The sequence below is a fragment of the Schistocerca cancellata genome, chromosome 4, assembly GCF_023864275.1.
Source record: "Schistocerca cancellata isolate TAMUIC-IGC-003103 chromosome 4, iqSchCanc2.1, whole genome shotgun sequence".
NCBI classification, from domain to species: domain Eukaryota; kingdom Metazoa; phylum Arthropoda; class Insecta; order Orthoptera; family Acrididae; genus Schistocerca; species Schistocerca cancellata.
The window spans coordinates 805076130-805098859 of NC_064629.1; the positions used below are offsets into that span (position 1 = coordinate 805076130).

The 22730-nt window shown below is 41.4% G+C and overlaps 1 protein-coding gene across 3 annotated transcripts in view; it reads left to right on the top strand.

Moving 5' to 3' along the window:
• Positions 1-22730, top strand: part of LOC126184737 (filaggrin) — a 351145-nt gene that overhangs the window by 209157 nt on the left and 119258 nt on the right. For all 3 annotated transcript variants that reach the window (XM_049927274.1, XM_049927275.1, XM_049927277.1), the window contains exon 6: positions 10821-11075. In XM_049927274.1, the coding sequence (XP_049783231.1) occupies positions 10821-11075 (255 nt within the window). The remainder of the gene's footprint in view (positions 1-10820; positions 11076-22730) is intronic.

A 22730-nucleotide genomic window follows, 5' to 3' on the forward strand; every position in this document is an offset into this window, starting at 1 on the left:
CCATGGGGGTCTTGGATGCTGGAGGGGAGCAAATCCCACTCGGTAGACACCTTGGAATATGGACGAAAGTGACTGGCACAAAGAGTGCCCCGACACCCCCCTTGTGGGAGCATGAGACGACAGAACAAGTGACTAGCAATCCAAGCCTTGATCTGTGCTGATGGTCTGCAGCAGTGGGGCAGGTAGAGGCGACTTCACCTCAGGTTGAAGCCACGCAGGAGACATCAAACCGGTGAGGGGTGTGTCCACTGGCTGGAGGGGCACCAGAGCCCCTGCTGGTGGCTGTGATGTCAAAGGCTCATTGGACGGTGTTGCCGCAAGCGAAGAATGAGGCAGGAACTCCGGCGTATAGGAAGCACTGAACAACGAAGCACCAGCGAAGGTGGTAGTGCAGGGAGGAGGAGTGGGCAGGTGCCCACCTGAACTCGGAGCTGATTTTGATGACGCCAGACCTCCTGGTCTCCTGTCTGGAAAGTGAAGACACAGTGGCTCTTCTGATGCACGATGGTTGCCGGTAACCACCGGGGTGCCCACCAAAACCACGTACTCAGACTTCCATCCCTGGCAGAAAGCACAGTACAGTGGAACATGACGGTGGGTGAAAACCCGGATGGAGGAGGTGGAGCAACATCTGCAGCTGGCACCTATGAAGAAGCTCGGCAGGACTACAGGAACCAATAGGAGTCATCCGGTAGGCCATCAGAAAAACCAGTAACATGCATCCTTGGTGGGAAACTGTTGCAGATATGTTTTCATCTGAGCCTTAAAGGTGCAAACCATGCACTCGGCCTCCCCATTAGATTGAGGGTGAAAGGGAAGGGGACGAACATGGCGAATGCCCAACCCCACGAAGAAATCATGAAATGCTTGGAATAGCAACTGAAGTCTGTTGTCAGAAATGAGAGTAACTGGGAGACCTTCCACAGAAATTTTTTTTGAAAGCACCTTGATAATAACCCTCTGCAGTGGCCAAGGAGCACAAGACCATGTATTTAAAATGCGAAAATGCGACAGTGATGATCAGCCAAAAAACATTCAGAAGTGCACTCATAAAATCCCTGTCCCAGGGCTGGGTCACTGGTGGCCATGGATAAAGCAAAGCCTTGGGAGCTGTCTGCTTGTTTGTGCACCAAGGACAGACAGCCACCAAATGCTCCAGCTCCCAGTCCATGCCAGGCCAGTACACATGTCTGCGAGCCAAGGCTTTGGTGTGGAGAAACACCCCAGTGACCTTCATGCAATATCTGTAAGACATCCCACTGCAAACCCCCAGGAATGACCACTCTGGGGCTGTGTCATCCATGGAGAGGAGGAGGAACCTGTCTTAAGACTGAGACATGATGGCACATGACAAAATAGTTATGAAGCAGATTGAAAGTGTGGCTGGGAGGATGAGACATCCAACCCTGCTGGACAAGGTGCATAACCTGCTTGAGGACAGAGTCAGATGCTGTGGCTCTGGTGACCTGGGTACTAGTGATCAGAAAGCTGTCTACCACCATGCGGCATCCAAATGGAAACACATAAGCTCCTTTCTGTCAAACTCAGGGTCTCGACCGATGGGCAGCCGAGATAAGGACTTCGTGTTGGCATGGTGCAAAAATGGATGTCATATTGGTGTTTGGAGAGGAACAATGCCCAACAGTACAACCTGTGGGCCACCTTATTGGAGACCTGGTCGGATGGACTGAATAGTGAAACTAACGGTTGTTGCCCATAATGAGTTGTAATTTGGTGCCATACAAGAATATGTGAAATTTGGTGACTGTATACACAATCGTCAGATCTTCCTTCTCGATGGGAGGGTAATGGACCTCTGCAAGACTGAGAGTATCAGATGTAAACCAGTGGATGCTCCAAGCCGTGTGCATTCCAATGGGCAAGGACAGCCCCCACGCCATACTGCAAGGCGTCTATAGCCAAAACCATATTGTGAGGCATCCATAGCCAAAAGCAGTGGTTTGCTAGGATCAAAAGTAGGTATACATGGTACCGACCTGAGGTCTTCAGCCTGGAAAAGGCCTGATTGCACACCATAGGCCGTACAAAGGAAGCACCCATGTGGGGAAGAAGTAGAGGGCACACGCAATGGTGAATACCCTAGGAATGAACCTGTAGTAATAGGCAATTTCACCCAAGAAAGTCTGCAATTCTTGCAACGACAGGGACACTGTAGGTCTGTGAAGACTGCAGCCAGGCTCGCCAGGGGTGGGACAACCTCTCATGATGTGGTGTGGCCCAGATATTCAAGAGAGGGTAGGAAAAATTTAGACTCCTGTAGATTGCAATGCCGACTCATGGCCAGAAGCTTTTCAAAAAGGGCCCGGAGATTGTGCAGGTGGTCACTCGTGGTATATCTGGAAACGACAATGTCATCCAGGTAGTTGAAACATTGCGGTATAGTGGATGTGTCCCATTCCTGATACTGTTGAAAAATTGTGGGACAGTTGCTACACTGAACATTAACCACTGGTATTGATACAGGCCAAAAGGTGTATTAAGAACCATGATACGCTTGGACTCTTCATCCTAGGGTAAATGGTGATATGATTCAGAAAGGTCAAGTTTGGTGAAGAATTGACCCCTTGCTAAGTGTGTGAACAGCTCTTCTGGCATGTTGCAGTGGGAATATGTTGATCATGGATTGTGAATTCATGGTGACCATAAAATCACTGCAAAGTTGCAGTTTACCAGAGGCTTTCATCACAATAACAAGGGGTGTGATCCTTTCACTAGAGGAAATGAGAACCACACTCTGAGAGATGTAAGCCGGTCCAAATCTGCCTTTACTTGAGAGTGGAAGACTATTGAAATCTGCCGAGCATGAAAAAATCTAGTACGATTGACTGCTACAGGGTTATGTGGGCTGTAAAGTGTTTGTTGCACAGTAGGCCTTCTGCAAAAATTTCCTGAAATTTGGGGCACAATACAAATTGTGATGAATGATAGTGGAAGTCAGAAGATACAAACCATATGGAGTCCATCGCTATAAAGCCAAAGCCTGGAAGTCATCAAACCTGAAATGGTTTAGCTGAACTAGAACATAAACAACAATAAAACTAATATGCTGAATTACTGAGCTATAGGTAACATCAGCTGTGAACTGACCACGCAAGGGTTTTGCTGTTTACCATATCCCCATGGACAGCTGTTTACTGGTGACAGCGGAAGACAGCCAAGGTGTGAATATGTTTGGGCATTAAGTGGGGAAACTGCCACACTGGTGTCCATCTGTAGGTGCAGTTGTCGTGAGAGAACAAAGATCTCGATAAAAAGCTTGTTGGACACCTGATGGGGAACCGGTCCTGACCAGGATGCTTCCTGGATATCTGTATCCATGTTCTCCGATACTGCATTCTGTTATGTTGATTTGGAGATTACATCAATATGGTCTTTTTTCTGACTCTTATGACAGACAGCGCAATGCTGGAGGCATTTTGATCCATCATGTTGGGAGTGACAAGATGCACATGCTGAAAATAGGGAGTGATGGCTGGAGTGCTGTTTACGTGGTTCGTGGAAGCTACTGGATTGGCTGGTTTGTACCGCCACTATGTTGTTCTCCCCGGACACAGTGGACGCAGCCGTACCACCTCGCACTGCCATGCCATTGCACCATGCTTCCAGCTGCCGATCAGCTCATATGACTGGACGGTGGACAACACCTTGTTGAAGGAGGGTTTTCTAATTGAAAGACCTGTTGCTGAACTTCCTTGTCCGGGGCAGATCGGATTATAACATGAACCATGTCATCTGCATATGACCCTTTTGACTTGGGAATAAGGCCATGGAGAGTCACAGCTCAGGCATCATAAGACTGATGGGGCTGTTTCCTGCATTGGTAGAATTTAATCCTAACAACCACAACGTGTGTGGCAGCAGTAATAGGGAGACAACAATGGGCATAAATTGTCAAAAGACAGCGGAGAAAGTCCTTGTAAATGGGACCAACTGCCACAATGCCTGATACAAGGTGGGAGAAATCCAGGACAAAAGCAGTGCATGACATACCTCTGCATCTGTGACATGGACAGTGTGGAAATGTTGCTGTAGGCAGTGCTCATGTGGTTACCAATCTTCCATTGCCTTATCAAATGGTGGGGATAGAGGAGGAAATATAGCTGGAGGTGAAGGGGGAGAGAGCAACGTCGACAAAGCCTGTTATAGGACTGTAAGAACTTCCATCTGTTGTTGCACCAATGTTTGAAGCAGAACTTCCATGTCATAACAAGAAAAATGTCTGAACCGATTGCAAGGAACAACCGCACAACATAACACGTGAAAAATGACCCTACTTGTCACCAATGTGTTCTGACTACAAGAACACACAGATAATAATAAATACAACATTTATTTCAACCAGAAAAAACACTTGCCATAGAGTGGCTGTCCTACTAGTCCTAGTTATATCAGTTGAAGCAAACATCAGGCTCCATGCGAGGATGGCCAGGCCCAACTCTAAGCCGTTGGCTGGCCATTAGAGTGCACTACGGAGAGGCTGTGTGCACTTCAGAGAGTAGGGGCCCTCTGCCTGTGCTGGCGTCTTTTGATTTCTGTGGTGTATCGCATAGTAGTGCGCCTGAATCACGGTTGTGGAATCTTAAATGGGTCACTACGTTCGTAGTTTATCTTACTGTCTTTTCATTGTCTCTTGTGTCATCTGCAGGGTTTGTCCAATAAATAATGTGGCAGAAGTTATAACTTAAATATAGGAAAGAGTGAGTTAGTGTTGTTCAAAATGCCATCCCCCTGCATTATTAGACATTCTTTGTATGCCCTCTTGAAGGCAGCAGTCCAAAGGATGTTCAGGTATTGCACTGAAATCTCTTGACTTGCTTCAGTAGTCCCAAAATAATATCCAGTGAAGTTTCTTATGGAGCATGAAAACAAAAGGAAGTCCATGGAGCCAAATCTGGACTGCAGAATGGTTGGAGCAGTGGTGACACATTGTTTGACCAGTGCCTCCCGTACAGTTAGTAGCATGTTACTTAGCTAAACAGCTGGAATTGTTGTACCAAGCTGAATGTCCCCCACCAGACCTAAAAATTTTTATCTTACGACATGAATAAGTGAAGTAAATCTGGAGGACTGGCATATGCTGCTGAGTATTGAAATTGTACTGAAGCTTTCTACAATGGGGTACCTTTTAGTCCTGGTGCTCTTTGAAAACACTATGGATTCTTTCAGCGCCTGTCTGCCCATACCTCTTCTGTGACTTGTTTATTATAGCTGCTGCCACACCTGACTTTTCAGGTTTTCAGATCTTGTCCATTGCAGACTTGTCTCCAGTGTTTTATCCATATCTACATTTATACTCCACAAGCTATCTTGCAGTGTGTGGCAGAGGATGGAGAGTGTGTCCCTATAATATCTCAAAGTGCTATTCCATCCACAAATGGTGTGCAAGATGAAGGACACAGTAAGTCCCTTTATAAGCTTGGATTTCACAAAGTTTACCGTCATGGTCATTTCATGAAGTATATTTGGAGGGAATTCATATTTTCCCATACTCTCCTTGCAATGTACACTCAGAGTTTTTTTAACACTAGGCCTTACTGTGGTGCACAGTGCCCTGGTGGAGAATCTCCCATTACAGTGGGATGAATATCTCCATTGTGCTCTCATGCCAACCAAATGAATCCATGAAAACATGCACAGCTCTTCTTTGAATCTTCTCTTCTCCAGACAGTGAGCAATAATCAAGAAGCAGTCAAATGTGGTTTGTGTAAACTACTTTTTTCATGAATGAATTGCATTTCCTAGTGAGCTTACAAACATTGGATTACGACCTGGTGGATGGTGCTGGAAGCTCGTTGATGCTATTTGACCAGACTGCTGATCTATGTAGGGAAGTTATAACACCATAAAATTGTAGCCAAATGGAGGAAGTCTCACAGAGGATTGACACTTGGTGCAATAACTGGCAGTTGACCCTCAATAAAAACAAACTAGGATGATCAGGTAACTCATCTTGGAAGTTGGGAAAATGCCAGACTGAGATTCATTGGAAAATTCTAGGAAACATAATAATCTGAGCTTATAAAGAAACTTATTGGCATTTGTTCGCCTTGTGCTGTTTTCATGACTGGAACAGGAAACCGGGATATTAAAATGGTATAATGCTATAACCTCTGCTACATTCTGTAAGGTGCTTTAAGAAGTGGAGATGTTACATTTAGATGTAATATATGAGATGAATTCTGTGATGCAATCCTTGACATTTCTGGAGGTAATAAATACCTTTTAACACTTATTCTTTGTGTCTTATAAAAATGAGTTTAATTAAAGTGAGTGATTTACTCATCTCTCAGAGCACAGCACATAATTGATTATTAGGCCTTTGGTGGGTTTCTCTGACCTAAAACTAAGTAAAAAAAATTCACATGCCCATACCATATGTACTCTGGTATATGAGAAGCCACTTTTTGCATGTAGCACATGCCTGATATATTCTAGATGTTTTTAAATTTATTTACTTCTACATTACAAGTTGTGTTTCCAACTTGTGAGAGAAGCTAGCTGTCTTCCCCACTTTACCTAATCATTTAAACAAACTGCAGATTGGTCATTAAATTCAGTGATAAGCACCATTGGTGAGCCACAATTTGCAGCTGACTGCACCAGAGTACTTAGTAACTGCTGACAGAATTTTCTCCGCATGGGCCAGGGAGAGGAGGGGTGGAGCGAGGCCCACAACAAACATACAAAGTGCACTAGGCCTCCTTTTCTGACCTGACATAGCTATTAGATTTGTGCGTAAGTTCATAGTGTACCATATTTACTAGAATCTAAGCCGCACTTTTTTTCCGGTTTTTGTAATCCAAAAAACCGCCTGCGGCTTAGAATCGAGTGCAAAGTAAGCGGAAGTTCTAAAAAAGGTTGGTAGGTGCCGCCACAACTAACTTCTGCCGTCGAATATATGTAGCACTACACAGGCGTGCTTTGCAGGCCTAAAGATAAATACTGGCGCCAAAACCTCTGCATCAGTAAATAAATTAAAAAAAAAAAAAAAAGTGGAAGACGAGCTTTTTTCTCCGCCCCGAGTTTTGACCACTGCATTTTCATACATTATCCAACAAAGTAAATACAAATTCCATATTGTTCATCTTCGAATGTAGCAGCATTTTGTTGTACTACGAAAATCCGACTGGCAAGACTGTTTGGGATGTTTGTCAATATGGCTAACTCTACGTTCTGAATTTCTTCCTACATGTGAGAAGAGATGGTTGCTAATAGGAACTTTTATGAATTGTGAATCACATGCAGTATTCTCTTCACCATAAGAATAATATGAATATAAACATTTTGCCATGTATTCTTTCATTTAAATCCTGTCTGCCTAATAAACTACGAAACTAGAGTGAGACAACAGCAAACGTGGTAGAATATACATATCATGTCATGTTTATATTCGTATTATTCTTATGCCTAATAGTGATACAGTCAGAAATGAAGCACAGCAATTGACTAGATTTTTGAATCTAAGATGACTCTAATTTCTGTGCAGAATGTAATGTACTAAAGAGGCGTCTACAAAGATTTTCAAACGGAGAAAAATTTTCACTGAACTCTCGTTCAGAACATCTTCTATCATACACAGTCTATTATTTGGTTCTTGTTGATCATTATCAAAGAAAGCAGCAGTGTAAGTAACAACAAATAGCAGCCCCTTGCCATTGTTTTGCTAATGAGACCGATTCCCCTCTCTCTCTTTTTTTTTTAATTGTAAGCGGCGGTAGCGTGCACGAAAGCAAGCCATGCCGCGAGCGGTGATGGGGCGTAAACACTCATTATCAGAATGCGGCAAACAATGCATGACACAGTACAGTGATGCATTTTCAGCTTAGAGAGACGTAAATACCTATAACAAAGAGAACGGCACTTATCAGATCAAAGAAAAATAAGCAATTGATTCAAACCAGACGAAGCACGTGAATAAGGAAGGGTACCCGTATAAATACGGACGGAGCACCTGACGCATAGCAGTGGCTACCTGGTAAAGCTTAACTGCGAAGCTTACGACTCGAACCAAACTACTGTAGCTGTATCATCATTCATTCGACCTAAATTGTGTCTCATATTACAGTGGACCAACTTTGTTTTGATTTGGAGGTGCGGCCTAAAACTTTTCTCTCCCCTTGAATTTCGAGTCTCTAATTTCAGGTGTGGCTTAGATTTGGGAAATTTTTTTTCCCTTGATTTTGAGTGTCATTTTTCAGGTGCGGCTTAGATTCGAGTGCGGCTTAGATTCGAGTAAATACGGTATTTGTTTTGCAGTTTGTATTTCAATTTTCCGATTGCTATCGGTTTATGTATTGATTGTCATTTTTTAATTTGTAGTTCACTGTTGCTATTTGAGTTTACATTTTGTCATTTGGAGATACTGAGAGGAGCTGACGACACTAGAAAATGGAGTGCAAAGTGGAGAAATTGGAACATTTCTGACATAGTCTTCTGTTTGAGTTCAGTAGAGGGTTGACAACAGCAGAGGCAGCCAGAAACATTAATGTCCTGTATGGGGATAATGCCATTGGATAGAGCAGAACAAGAAAATGGTTTTCTCGTTTTAAGGATTGTTTCGACATTAGTGACTCTCCACATTGAGGAAGACCTTTAAGGTTTGATGAAGATTCTTTGAATGCATTAATTCACAATGATTCATGTCAATGTACTCAAGACTTGGCAAATGTGATGAACGGTGATCATTGTGCGACATTTGCATGCAGTTGGGAAGGTTCAGAAATTGAGTGTATGGGTATTATATGCTCTAAGCCAAAATCGCAAAAATCGGTGAGTGGCCATACCTGCATCTCTGCTTGCTTGTCATCAATTGGCTCATGATCAACACTGACCATTCCTATTCATTGTTATTATTGCTGATGAGAAATGGTGTCTTCATGCTGACGTAAGGAAAAGAAAGGAATGGTTGAGCCCAAACAAAGCAGCAACTTCCATACAAATACCTGCACATGTCTACGAAAGATAATGTTATACATCTTGTGGAACAGTGGCGGTGTGGTATACTACAAATTACTTCCCCCTAGGTGTACCCGTCACTGCTGATATTTATTGTCAACAACTGAAATGTCTTGCAGACTGTGACAATGTGATGTACTACAAATTGCTTCCCCCTAGGTGTACCATCACTGACATTTATTGTCAACAACTGAGACATCTTGTAGAGGCAGCACAACAACAACAACAACCAGAAAGACTACGTGAAGTGTTGTGACTCATGATAATACCCACCTGTGTTCTGCTAGACTAACAAATTGGGTTGGGAAGTTGTTCCACACCCACGTTATAGACTTCATCTTGCAACCTCAGATTTTCACTTTTTCCACTCTCCATCAAACAACCTTCAAGGAACTTCCCTTCTGGATAAAAATGCACTCGTAACATGGCTCAGTGAGTTCTTCGCCTCAAAACCATGGGATTTCTGCAGTCATAGAATCGAAAATTTACCCCAGGGTTGACAGACTATTGTAAATAGTGAAGGAAAATATATTATTGATGACTATAGTCCCTATTATGTGTTGTGTTTTCTTAAACTTATGGAAAAATTCTAGGAACTCAATCGCCAACCCAATATTTTCCTAAAGGGACTTGGTTACCTACTCAACACTGAATTCTGAATGTACTCCCTCTCTGTGTTCGTGTGAACCTACTTTCTTGATTCATGGTCTTGGTAGACTTTCCTATGTGCTTCCCAATTTTTTACATTTCCCTACCCCTTCCTCTCACTTTTTGGCTTTAAATAGTAATGTTCTTTTCACCTTTTGTTCACGTGAATGCTTGTTGTCGTCTGGCAAGTAGAAGTTGAATCATAATACGTGGTATTTATGTTTTATGTTTCTGTATTCTTCCATCTTACTTCAGTATTATCACTTTTTTGTATATAAATATATATTCTTAGTGATAGTGTTTTAGCAGTATGCCTGCCTTGTTTTATTAGTGACCACTAACGGGATGTTTTAAAACTAATCTATTTAGCTGTTTCAGAGTTTCACTCACATGTCCAATCCATTTGTAGCAGATTAAAAGTCTGTGCCAGATGGGGACTTCAACCTGGAACCTTCGTCTTTGACAGCCTAATGCTCTCCCGACCGAGCTTTCTAGCTATAACTCACAGCCTGCCTCCTCAGGTTTATATCTGCCAGTACCTCTCCTACTTTCCCAAAATGCCCTGTAAAGTCTGAAAAGTAGGGGAGAGATACTGGCAGAAGTAAAGCTCTGAGAATGAGTTGTGAGTCATGCCTGGATTAGCTATCCAGTGGGACATTTGCCCACAAAAGCCAGGTTTGAGTCCTGGTCTGACACACAGTTTTAGTGAGCCAGAAAGTTTCTGTTCACTGTACCCTCTGCTTTTGACTGCAAAATCATTCTAGATGTACTGTTTCTAGTACAACTTAAACCCCATCCTTGTCTTTTAATTTTTCATAAGTTTTGTATTTACAGAGTATAGCTGTATTGGACTGTTTTGTAACCAGCCTATTGCTTGAAATCATAAATTTTGAACGCTGTTCACATGTGTGTCTTTCCTTCACCACCACCCTCTCCCTCCCAACCCTCCCCTCCCCCCTCCCCATTCTCTCTCTCTCTCTCTCTCTCTCTCTCTCTCTCTCTCCCTCTCTCTCTGCGTGTGTGTGTGTGTGTGTCCCTCAATGCTGGGAATGATTCTAGTTCTAACAGTGATGAGTTATTTTCTCTTATTTATTGCAAAAAATATTCCTTCTCAATTTAATCCATTTCAGAGTGCTCTGTATACATGATTATAGTTCTTTTAACATTATCAGAAGTTTTATCTGAAATTACTGCAGGATTCTGGGCGATCAAGTGACTCGAGTTCAGTATCGCACAGCCGCACATCACTGGAATCAGGGTATCGTCTTTTAGAATCTCCACACCATCATCACAATCACCACAGCCACCGATACACAAACCCAGCTGGCCTTTCCCCACCACCTCCGCAACCTGCTGCAGATCACAGACATAGAGAAGCTGGCATGGGCCTTACTCTGTCTACAAGCACTCCTCTTTTCAAGAAGAAACCGTTAGGAGAAGCAAATTCACAGGTAATGGTCCTCGAAGCTGCAAATTTGAAGTAGAAGCTGGCAAAAGGAATGAGTATGACTTGAATGTTTTGAGTTTCTTGCTTTGTCTGTTTGTTTTTATGGTTTAATACCTATTTTGACTCTTTATTGAAGCATGTTACCATCTTGAATGGTCTCCAGCCAACTATATATAGCAAATTAAATGGGACGAGGAGAAGGTAAATCGTGCATGATTAGAATAAAGTTCATTTGTACAAGATAATCTTTGTGTCAGACAACTGACTGCAGATATAAGTTTATACAAAGGTACTTTCTCTTAAAAGACATTGGTCTGTTATAACATATTTCAGTGTTGAAAGGTGGTGTTCAGCCATAGAACACAAGAGGTAGAGGAAGGAACAGAAATAGTGCAAATATATTAATCCATCTGAAGAATGACCAAAACAGTACAAGCAATTGCACTCATAGCTGCCTTAAAGTAAGTCGTTTCTACAACATGTGTTGATTTTTTGCAGATTTAAATTAAAGGCATTAGTGTTGGCATTCAAAATCTGATTCTGCTAATTAAAGCTACTGAGTAGAGAAAATATTTCACATGAAATGATAGTTGACTTACAGTATGGTCTTAGATTGACAAATGGGCACCTACTGATCTCATTTGCAAGCCAGTAACCCTTGTGAAACATATGGAGTTGAAGCATTTCCTAGTTTCTGAGGACCAGCAGACATTCTTTGTTTGAGGCAGGGCGTAAAGATTATGTTATGGGGAAAAGAGGAAGTGAGAAATAAATGCAAGATTTAATAGTGAAATGATGAGAAATGCAAACTTTTCTTTGGAAAAGGGTCATTGGAGACTTGCAAGTATTGTATCAGTCGTGGATTGACTTGTGTACTTTGTATGATTTAACAATGTCAGTGATCTGTGACCTGTTGAATTTGAGCTGACTCAACTGGCATGAGAGGAAGAGTAAAAGTGACTTTTTTTGCCTTCTAGCATCAGTACTATTTGTGTGTGTGTGTGTGTGTGTGTGAGTGAGTGAGTGAGTGAGTGAGAGAGAGAGAGAGAGAGTGAGAGAGTGAGAGAAAGTGAAAGTGAGTGAAACACATCAGGATATGCATGTATCCTGAATGTAGGAATGTAGTCTTCCGTGTTCTGTGTCATATCATAGATTAATTAAGTTCGCTCAGGGAAGCAGGACTGTGGCTCAGCAGACTAGTACATTACCTCTTGTGAGACAAAAATGAACCTTATAGCCCCTCAGAATAGAAATTCCATTAGCTTCGACATGCTGATGGTGCTAACATCAAATATAAGTTTTTAAGAGTGCGATACGGAATTTCATATCAGGCTGTAATAACAAAGATCAGTTGTAAGAAAGGGCACATTTGTGTTAGAATATCTTCAGAACTGCAAAATTTTACTGGGCTGCAAGTTCTCTCCTTGTGCAGTTAATATGATTTAAATAGCTTTAAAATACCATTAATTCAGTTTTTTAAATTTATTTTTTAATTGAAATAAGTATGTTTCATCACCAGTTTATATTTTCAGAAGTGACATTGGTGGATCATGAAATAAGGGTATTCAGACAACTAACTTGCTTGATAAAAAGGGTGAATGAGATTAAACAAACCTTTGGAAGTTTGCAGTAGGGACCCTTGAATGAAACACATCTTTTTTTTACACTGCCCAGCTTGGTTCAAGAAATGCCTTAGATGATAGTACTGATAGAAATGCCTTAGATGATAGTACTGATAGTGCCACACATATGGAACTTATCACATGTCTCCACCTAACCATTTCTCTTTGTAGAATTATGTGCTTATTCTACTTTGCAGGAATAGGTTCACTTGTCTTGGGTTCAATTGTGAATTCAGGGGATATGACACATTTTAGCATAGAAAGGGCTGTCTTCAGTTACCAACACCTCTTCCTAATCTGCTTTGTTCATATACTTCTCTCACAGGAAGATGCAGGTGTGGCCCTTACTGATAGCTTCCCATAGTGAATTGCGCAGTGATAAAAGGGAGACATTTGTAATAAATATTTCCTTGTGTGGACAATATTCAGGATGTATTGCAAAACCTTCTAGCACTATTAACATTATTGCTGAATTTTAAAGTTAGCAGGTGGCTGTATAAGGAATGCTACTTACCTTTAATGACTAGACATGGCGTACAGTGTAGTGTTGGTACAACTGAGTAGTTTGAACAACATACTGGCCAGTTATTGTTTTCTCATTCGGTAGGTTTTTTCAGTGGAATCTAACAACTGATTGAAATCGTCTCTACTGCCATGTCAGTTATAAGAATATTTTGCACTCACTCTAAGAGTTTGAGTTGTTTCATTTAATGTGAGGCAACCAACTGACAAAGTCTCTGATGTTACGTCAGTTACATGAACGTTTTCATTCAGTCTCCAGGTAGGAGTGTTTTCACTGACATACTTGTTCAGCCTTTCCAGTCGTACATGAGCTGCGACTCGGATTGCCAACTTATTTAAAGACATATGAGGTCTCTTATTTCAGGGAGAGTCAGATACAAAATATATTTCTAAAAATTCAATAATTCACTTTTGATAAATGCTGAGGTGACATGAACACACACACACACACACACACACACACACACACACACACACACACACACCTATGTTGTGCCAGCTGGATTCACAATGCTGGAATTATGTTTCGACAGGTGAGGGTTGTGTTGGGTATGATGAATAGGAGGAGGGACGAAGAGGCAGGAGGCTGGAAGAGAAGTTGGGCATGGGTAGCTAGTGATTCAGAGGGAGATAGCAGGTTGGCTGGCTAGCAGTGTAAAAGTGAAAGGTGGCAGGTGCATTGGCTAGACAAGTGATGCACAGTTACAAGAGCCAGCGGGGTCCAGTGCATGATGAAGGTGATGTGGAGACGTGGGTTGGAAGGAGTGACAGGCCAGAGCAAGGGGAAACTTGGGGGAGGGTGTTGGGACAGTGTGTTAACAGAGATTGAGGCCAGGAGGGTTATGGGAGCGAAGGATGTGTTGCAAGCATAACTTCCATCTGCATAGTTCAGAAAAGCTGGTAGTGAAGGGAAGGGTCCAGATGCCCATGGTTGTGAAGCAACCATGGAAATGGAGAATGTTGTGATCAACTGCATGTTGTGCCACAGTTTGACAGTGGGCATCATTATTGTGGACAAGTGTTTGGTTGTTGTATTGACATTAAAAGCTGTGCAGTGATTGCAGGATTGCTGATTTCACAGTTGGCCCTGCCTCTTATGGGGTAGGATAAGTCTCTGACAGGATTGGAGTACGAAATACTGCGAGGGTGAATTGGACAGGTCTTGCACTTGGGTCTTCCACATTAATTTGATCACTGAAGGTAAAGGATGTGGTTCAGCTGTTCCAGTCTAGGGTGATATTGGTGCTGAGGGCTACACTCTTTGTAACTGGTTCTTGTGGTTGATGGGGGATTAGGGGTCTGGGAGGATATGGCCTGGGAAATCTGTTTGCAGGTTGGGGGATGGTGCCTGTCTGTGAAGGCCCTGATGAAACCTCCATTGTGCCCAGAAATGAGGGACGTCCTATATTTGTGTGTCTGTCTCCATCCTGCTACTTGTAATTCAGTTCATACACACACACATGGGGAAACCTTGCTTCTAAACTAACCAGATAGTCTGCAATTACCTTTTTTATGTGATTATAAGACATTATTTAATATGTGTGCACATGATAATTGAAAATGAACCTTAAGTGGTGTATATATTGATAAAATCTGTAGTGTACATTTCTACACAAGTTGTTGCACTTTTTTCCTCGCAAAATAATACGCATCTCTGTATGTGTTTATTCTTCTTTGACGTAAGTGGAATCTTCTTCATGAATTTTCTTTCTGTGAATCAATCAGGTATTCTTGTTTTCGAAGGCCACCCACACTGATTTCAAACAACTCAGAATTTAAATGCATTTCTTATTATCTACCTTTGTCTTTTCACCTATTTAACAGTAAACATATGACTTGAATATTCATCCGTCTTCTGGAAAAAACAAAAACAAAAAAAACACTGCATTTAGTAGTAGATGTTATTGAAATATAGGGTTTTTAAAAGAGAATGACCTGAGTTTGTATGATAATAAGTATGAAACGTGGGAAGTGCCGGCAAGGATAAGTGTGTTGTTTGAATGGGTGTGGCCTAGAGTTTTTGAAAATCACCGTTAGATGTCAGTGTGTCTTCTCAGTTTGCAGTCAGTCTGAAGTGGTGCCACTCAATAGAAGGCATTTTGTGTGCTACAGTTTGCAAAGAGTGAATTAGTGATTTTGGTCCAGCATGCTTTTCGTAGACATTTTGGCATTGATCTGCATGCACCCAAAAACCTTCGTCGTTGCCATTGCCAATTTGAAGAAACGGGATGCTTGTGCAAAGGTAAGAATCCAAATCAACCTTGCACTTCTGATTACATCGTGTAGAAAGAGTTTGCCAAACAGTTGAGAGAAGTCCACAAAAGTCTACTCACCGCACGAGCAGAGAACATGCAATGCCTCATACACTATCTGGCGAGCGTTAAGGCATTGTTTAGTCAATAAACCATACTGTCTACAATTAGTGCAAGCTCTTTGGGTTGGTGGTAACTAGTAAACGGGTGGACTTCAGCAGTGCTCTGCTGGAGGACATGGAAGACGATAAATTTTTGCCACGGTTTATTTTCAGGCCTGAAACAACATTTCATGAGCATTAAAGTAAACTGACATAACATGCACATATAGGGATTCCAGAACTCTCATGACATTATTGAGCACGAAAGAGACTCACCTAAATTGAATGTTTCTTGTGCCATTTCTCATGAAAAAGCAAACGTCCCTTCTTCTTTGAGCAAAACACAGCAACTCGAATGAGCTATCTTCAGATGCTGCCAAAGTGGCTTTTTCCACAACATCAGGAGGACTCTGAGGACTTCCTCTTCCTCTTCAACAGGATGGGGTCCGTCACACTGGCATAACAACATATGCCAGTTTCTCAATGACACTCTGCCTCAATGCTGGATAGGGTGCGTAGGAACCCAAGACACTGCCCTGTATTCCTGGCCTCCAAGATCACCAGACATGACCCCATGAATTTTTTTTTGGGATGTGTGAAGGAAAGTGTGTTCATCTCCCCTTTACATCATGACATAAAAGAAGTGAAGAACAAAATAAAGAGTTGCCACAACTTCTGTAAAAGCAGATACATTGTGTAAAGTTTATGACAAATTTAGGTATCATCTAGATGTTCTTTGTGCTGCAGCTGGTGGACAATCAGAGCCTTTGTAACAGCTTAGCTAAAAGGTTTAAGATTTTGGGAGTATTTTGCAAGCAATCCCATGTTTATAGTATGTTTTTATCAATAAATATGGAGCTTTGAAATCAGGTTATTCTTTGTGATACACCCTGTATGATTTTATGGGTGGCATCTTGCTGATTTTGATTAACATCTGTAACACAGTAAATATATAAAGCTCCTCCATACCAATGTCTCTCCCACTATGAGACCTCGAAGGAAATTTTGTGTGATACAGCCACCAAACATGTTCCCAGTAGCTTAACGAATGGTTTCATGTCCAGTTATTGATCTTTCTGTAAACCCCCCCCCCCCCCCTCTCTCTCTCTCTCTCTCTCTCTCTCTCTCTCTCTCTCTCTCTCTCTCCCTCCCTCCCTCCCTCCCTCCCTCCCCCCCCCCCTACCCATACCTGTACCCCTACTCCATTGTAGATATAGGCACATAAACATCTTTACATACTCTGATTTCTTCCTCTTGTAAGATCATTATTCACAACATGGCAGTCTAAGACTTCTTTCGTCATTCTTTTATCTAATTTAATTTTTATGGTTCCTCTGTGATACAAGCATAACTGGGAGTAATGTTTTCAGAATCTTCTTCAAATACATGTTCTACAGATTGTGATACTAACTCTTAATGTGCTGTAAGATATGTGATCTATATTTTAGTATGTGTTATTTATGAACTATACGGATGGAGACATACGTGGTGTGCAAGTCTGCTTGCAGTTTTTCAATTTGGAACAGTTATTTTCCTGTGTTTAACGTCTTGTGATTCTAATACATTATTGGTATAATATTGAAGTTTTTGGGTTAAGGCAAATCTCCAATAGGATATTTTGTAAGTGTGTGTCTTACTGATTCACTGATAGTGTAGATCTGTATCAAAAGCATACCAAAAGTACGTTACTGCCTGACATCTCCTCCAGTATGAAACCACTCTGCATTAGTGCAGTCAAAGGAATTTTTTAATAGTATAAAACAGTTTTGCATGTTATATCTTTAGACTTTTGCACTAGTGTTTTCCACCTGAATTATTAGTGGATACCAAATTGAGTTAGGTGTTCTGTAGCTTCTGAGAGTAACCTGGTAAGTTGGTTTCTACATATATATGAGCCTGCAAGCCACATTATAATGTGGGACAGAAAGTACTTTCCAGAATGAAATTTTCACACTGCAGTGGAGTATGTGCTGTTATGAAACTTATTGGCAGATTAAAACTGTGTGCCGGACTGAGACTCGAACTCGGGAACTTTGCCTTTCGTGGACAAGTGCTCTACCATCTGAGGTACCAAAGCACGACTCAAGACCTGTCCTCACAGCTTCATTTCTGCCAGTGCCTCATCTCCTACTTTCCAAACTTCACAGAAGCTCTTCTGCGAATCGTGCATAACTAGCACTCCTGGAAGAAAGGATATTGCGGAGACATAGATTAGCCACAGTGTGGGGAATGTTTCCAGAATGAGATTCTCACTCTGCAGCGGAGTGTGCGCTGATACGAAACTTCCTAGCAGATTAAAACTGTATGTCAGACTGAGACTCGAACTGAAAATCTTTGCCTTATGTGGGCAAGTGCTCTACCATCTAAGCTACCCAAGTGCGACTCATGACCTGTCCTGACACCTTCAATTCTGCCAGTACCTCATCTCCTCCAGCCGCCCGCGAAAGGCAAATATCCTGAGTTCAAGTCTCGGTTCGGCACACAGTTTTAATCTGCCAGGAAGTTTCATATCAGCCTACACTCTGCTGCAGAGTGAAAATCTCATTCTGGAAACAGCCCACAGGTTGTGGCTAAGCCATGTCTCCGCAGTATCCTTTCTTCCAGGAGTGCTAGTTCTGCAAGGTTCGCAGAAGAGCTGTGAAGTTTGGATGGTAGGAAATGAGGTACTGGCAGAATTGAAGCTGTGAGGATGGGTCGTGGGTCGCACTTGGGTAGCTAAGATGGTAGAGCACTTGCCCGCGAAAGGTAAAGGTCCCGAGTTCGAGTCTTGGTCAAGCATACAGTTTTAATCTGCCAGGAAGTTTCAGAAAGTACTTTGTTTACCATACATCATTATCCTCTGTTCACGTTACATTTGTGTATAGTATGTGGAAAAAGGCTATCGATAAGCCATAAGATGAGCTCGAATCTTAGATTGTATCATTATGCAGGGTGCATACGACTCGGGACAACCGGGAGATCTGGGAAAAACCCGGGAATTTTTTCATCCGGGAGAAAACTGGGAAAAACCCAGGAATATTTTAGGATTCTGGGAATTTTTCATTGTTTTATTTTTCAGCTAAATTTTTGTAACTTTGACTGGTAAGAACCAATACTCTAACAAAGGATATTACTGTATCTCGCTACTGCAGAATAATACTGCAGCAATAAAACATGAATGGGGGGGAGGGGGAGGGGGGGGGACCGAAAATAAGACTTAAGTTGCACAGGAAATGCGCCATGTACAACATCAAAACACAGTTAATAAAATTTTCTCAGGCTTCCAGCTGCGTTAGGTGGTTAAAATCCCACAAGCTTTCAACCGAGCTCTCCTCAGTCATTGTCAAGTGGTAAGAATGACTGCTGTGTTGCTGTGGCCGCGTCATTATATAGCATAGGTGCTTACACCTATGCTATCCAGAAAAATCAGCCGTGGCAAAACACGCCTTAGAAAATGGACACCGAATTCTATTCAATGACACATCTGTTGTTATGAGGATGAAGGGATTTTGGGATAGCTTCATAAAAGAAGCTATTGAAATAGAAACCTCTGAAAACACCATCAACAAGGATGGCGGTTTGCAGCTCAGCACAGCCTGGGATCCGGCCATCATGAGGTTAAAACGGGCGCGATGGACACGGGATGAAAACATTACCATATATGTCAAGGAAGAGAGCACTTGTGACATCACAGCCAGCTGTGTGGCTATATAACGATGCAGCCACGGCAACACAGCAGTCATTCTTACCACTTGATAATGACTGAGGAGAGCTCGGTTGAAAGCTCATGGGATTTTAACCACCTGACGCGGTTGGAAGCCTGAGAAAATTTTATTAATTCATATCGCCGCAAAACCATGCATTCATACGTCAGAACACAGTGCTCATACAAGCATCTGCCAACAGCAAATTGTGTCCAAGGCTTTAGGAAGACTGTGCAGTGCCTCATGACAACAAATTGCCTCCAATGAGCATGACGTCACAACTTCTTACATTAGATTCGTTTGAGCAGTTGCGAGCGAGTTCATGCACATGCGCAGTTGAGTCGCATACGAGTAGTACTTCCCAGCGCACATTGGTCTGTTGACTGTTCATTTCATTTTGAAACGCATCCCTGTAGGATTTTGAACATTTTTGAACTAATTCTGAGTTGATTTCTGAATGAATCATAAGTTGATTTTGGAATGTGGGCATAGTGTACGTGATGTCTCTGCCAGGGGAATCCTCATCGCATCTAGAAATAAACTTTCCTGCAGACAAAATGGGGCGGGACTACATGAGCTGAGCAGGATAAAGCGGAACGGGTGAATGCCAGTTGCTGTTTATATGGTTGACTGGGTTTGCGAATGATCAGCAATGTTATAATTACTAGCAAAATTCATAGGTTGAGACTACCAGAGTGGAAATAAATGAGTAACAGGGATAAGAGGTAAGAAAGATTTGTATTATCTTCTCAGTGTATCCAAGAAAATGAAATTTTGACAGAAAAGTTTTGGCCAGACTGTTACACTAGTAAAGGCCAGTTGTACAGTCCCCAGATAGCAACCGCTAAAGTTCTGTTCTGGGAGTAGCGTGGAAAACGTGTTGTACAAACACTTAATAACGCCTAACCGGAGAATATATGTGGAATAATTAAACCGGTGATTGTGGCGGGGTTAGTGAAGTTAACCGGAGAATAAGTTTTGACACTGGCAGGAATAGTTACAGAATTAGTGATGACGAAGTTGTTTGTTAGGATGAGGAAGGAGAAGAAATGGGCATATCACACACATTTGGGAAAAATATGATGATTCCAAGTTTATTTAAAAATTTTGTACTACTACTTTTCGATCTACTACTTGAGAAGCTGGAGTGTATGAATGAAATGTGAAACTATTTCCTAACATAAAACGTTTTGCTTGTAGGTTGGCCTAATAGGCATTTGATATTGGTACTTCGTGAATTATATTCTGTGGTGTTATAAAAAATGCCAAAACAGTCTCATTTATTTGGCGTGTATTACAATTGTTGCAATATTAGGCAGGCCTATTTCGTTTTAACACTTAATCAGATCAAGAAACCACACCAGTCTTGGTTACTATTTGTATTAACAGCTTTTTCCTTATTAGACAGCAACATTTCATTTTTTTCATGTAGTAAAATGTTTGACAATCTTTGATGAGATAATAGATTTTTTCCCAGAATGGGAAGCACTCCATGTAAAGCTGTAGCAAGAGTAGGGAGGAAAAAAAAGCTAGGACTTAAGGATTGAAGAAATGTGTACTGTCTTGCTTGTCTCTTGTCTTTACTGGTTTTATGTATCCTGTATTTAATTTTGTGTCTCAAAACAGCAATAAAGAGTGCAAATTTTCTGACCAGTTCTTGTTCTTCTGGTTACAAAAAATCCCATCCAATATTAATTGCAAGTTTTTTATTTACTTATTTATTTATTTTTAAGGAAAGAGGGGCAGGATGTTAACCTGGCCGACTTAGACCAGGAGAGGCACCACAGAACATTTCAATTTCCACTGCCTTGAATTTAGTTTGATGGCATCCATTACAAAATATTACACGTTTGAATTCTACAGAGTGAAGTACAGTGACATGCAATAGAAAAATGCTGTGTGAAGAGGCGTACACTGCACTTTGGCACACTTATGATTAAATAAAAGTCTCACATTTCCTCGAACACACATGTTTTATGTCTCAGACTCTTCAGAAAGATGTGTGCTACAAAATGAACATATTTTTTGAAAAGTCGCCTTTTTAAATTTTTGGCGTCCTACCTCAAACGCTCAAGGGCGGGGGGGTCCCTATCTTGTATTTCCCCGGTTCACATATCTGGGTCTGATGCACAGAGCAGTCGGAGTTGTAGTGGGGAGGTGGGTAGTCTCCACGTGATCCATGTTTACGTTTAGTGATTTTGCTGTTTCCTCTTCATCTATTGCTCTCATGTCAAATGAAAACAAAACGGATTTCTGTGACTGGGAGCTGTCAAGTGAATTAAAATACATTCGCATAATTACAGAAGGCTAAAATTTGTCATTAGTTTCAGACTATTTTATTTCCAGCTTTCTGACAGTCGAGCAGTAATCACCTTGCAGAACAATGAAGTTATTTTTGTTGGTTTGCTAAAGAAATTTGGCTTTTATTAATCTTTTCCACTGAGGCAGTCAATTTATTTGAAACAAAGTGTTTAATTCCACCTTATTCGCTAGTTTTAACTGTTCACTAAATTTCAAGTGCACGTTTTCATCTTCTAGCGCGTTTGGCATTATGCCATAATAAAGAACCAAACATGAGATAATACAATACTGGTACACCAAGAAAATTTACATCCAAATCTGGACATGCAAATGTGCACTTTAAGCCAAATTGTACATTTTAGTATGGTTCACGAAATTCCGATGCTCTTGGAGTATCCTATGATGATGTCTTGTTTCTTTTATGTCGTAATGTAAGATCTTTTAATGTTTTACATATACGAACATTCGGGCTTCCTGCGTCATCATAGCGGTGCAAGTGCGGTGTTGCCTGTTATCTGTCACTCTCTGGCAACTGCTAAAATGAACCTGTTTCTAACAGGTCGCGGGAAAATATTGCGAACAATTGTTTGAAAGGCGTTACTTTCAAAGTAAATATCCTTTTACGCAAAATGATCTGTGTGCGAGAATGTACGATGGATTTCTTAAATCACAGAGCATTTGACTCTCATTTAAAAATCAACTCTTTGAGGATGACCATTTAGAATAATTTCGAGCCCAGAAGATCAAACATTTACGTCGTTGTTAAAAATTTTACTGGCACATTTGTGTAATGTATCTTAAAGTGTAACATGCGCAAAAAAGATCAACATTATATGTGAAAGCTTAGCATCTCTTGCAGCTTATTAATCTTTGAGACTAATATGTGAAAGCTTTTCTTTTCTTATAGCAACATTATGTATATTAATTTAAACCATTCATGTTTCCTATTTCTGTGTTTGCACTATGGAGCAGTGATGTTACTATTGGCTGACTACATCACGTGTCCTGTGCCCTGAACATCCGCTGTCATCGGCTGGCGAGATCACGTGACATGAGCTATGACTGGCTTACAAAAGTGCATCACAATCAAAATTTCAATGCTTCAGAAAGTAACATGCGGTGTTTGGTGGAATTCGAATTTATACTTTCATAACACGAAAATATACAGTGTACATGTT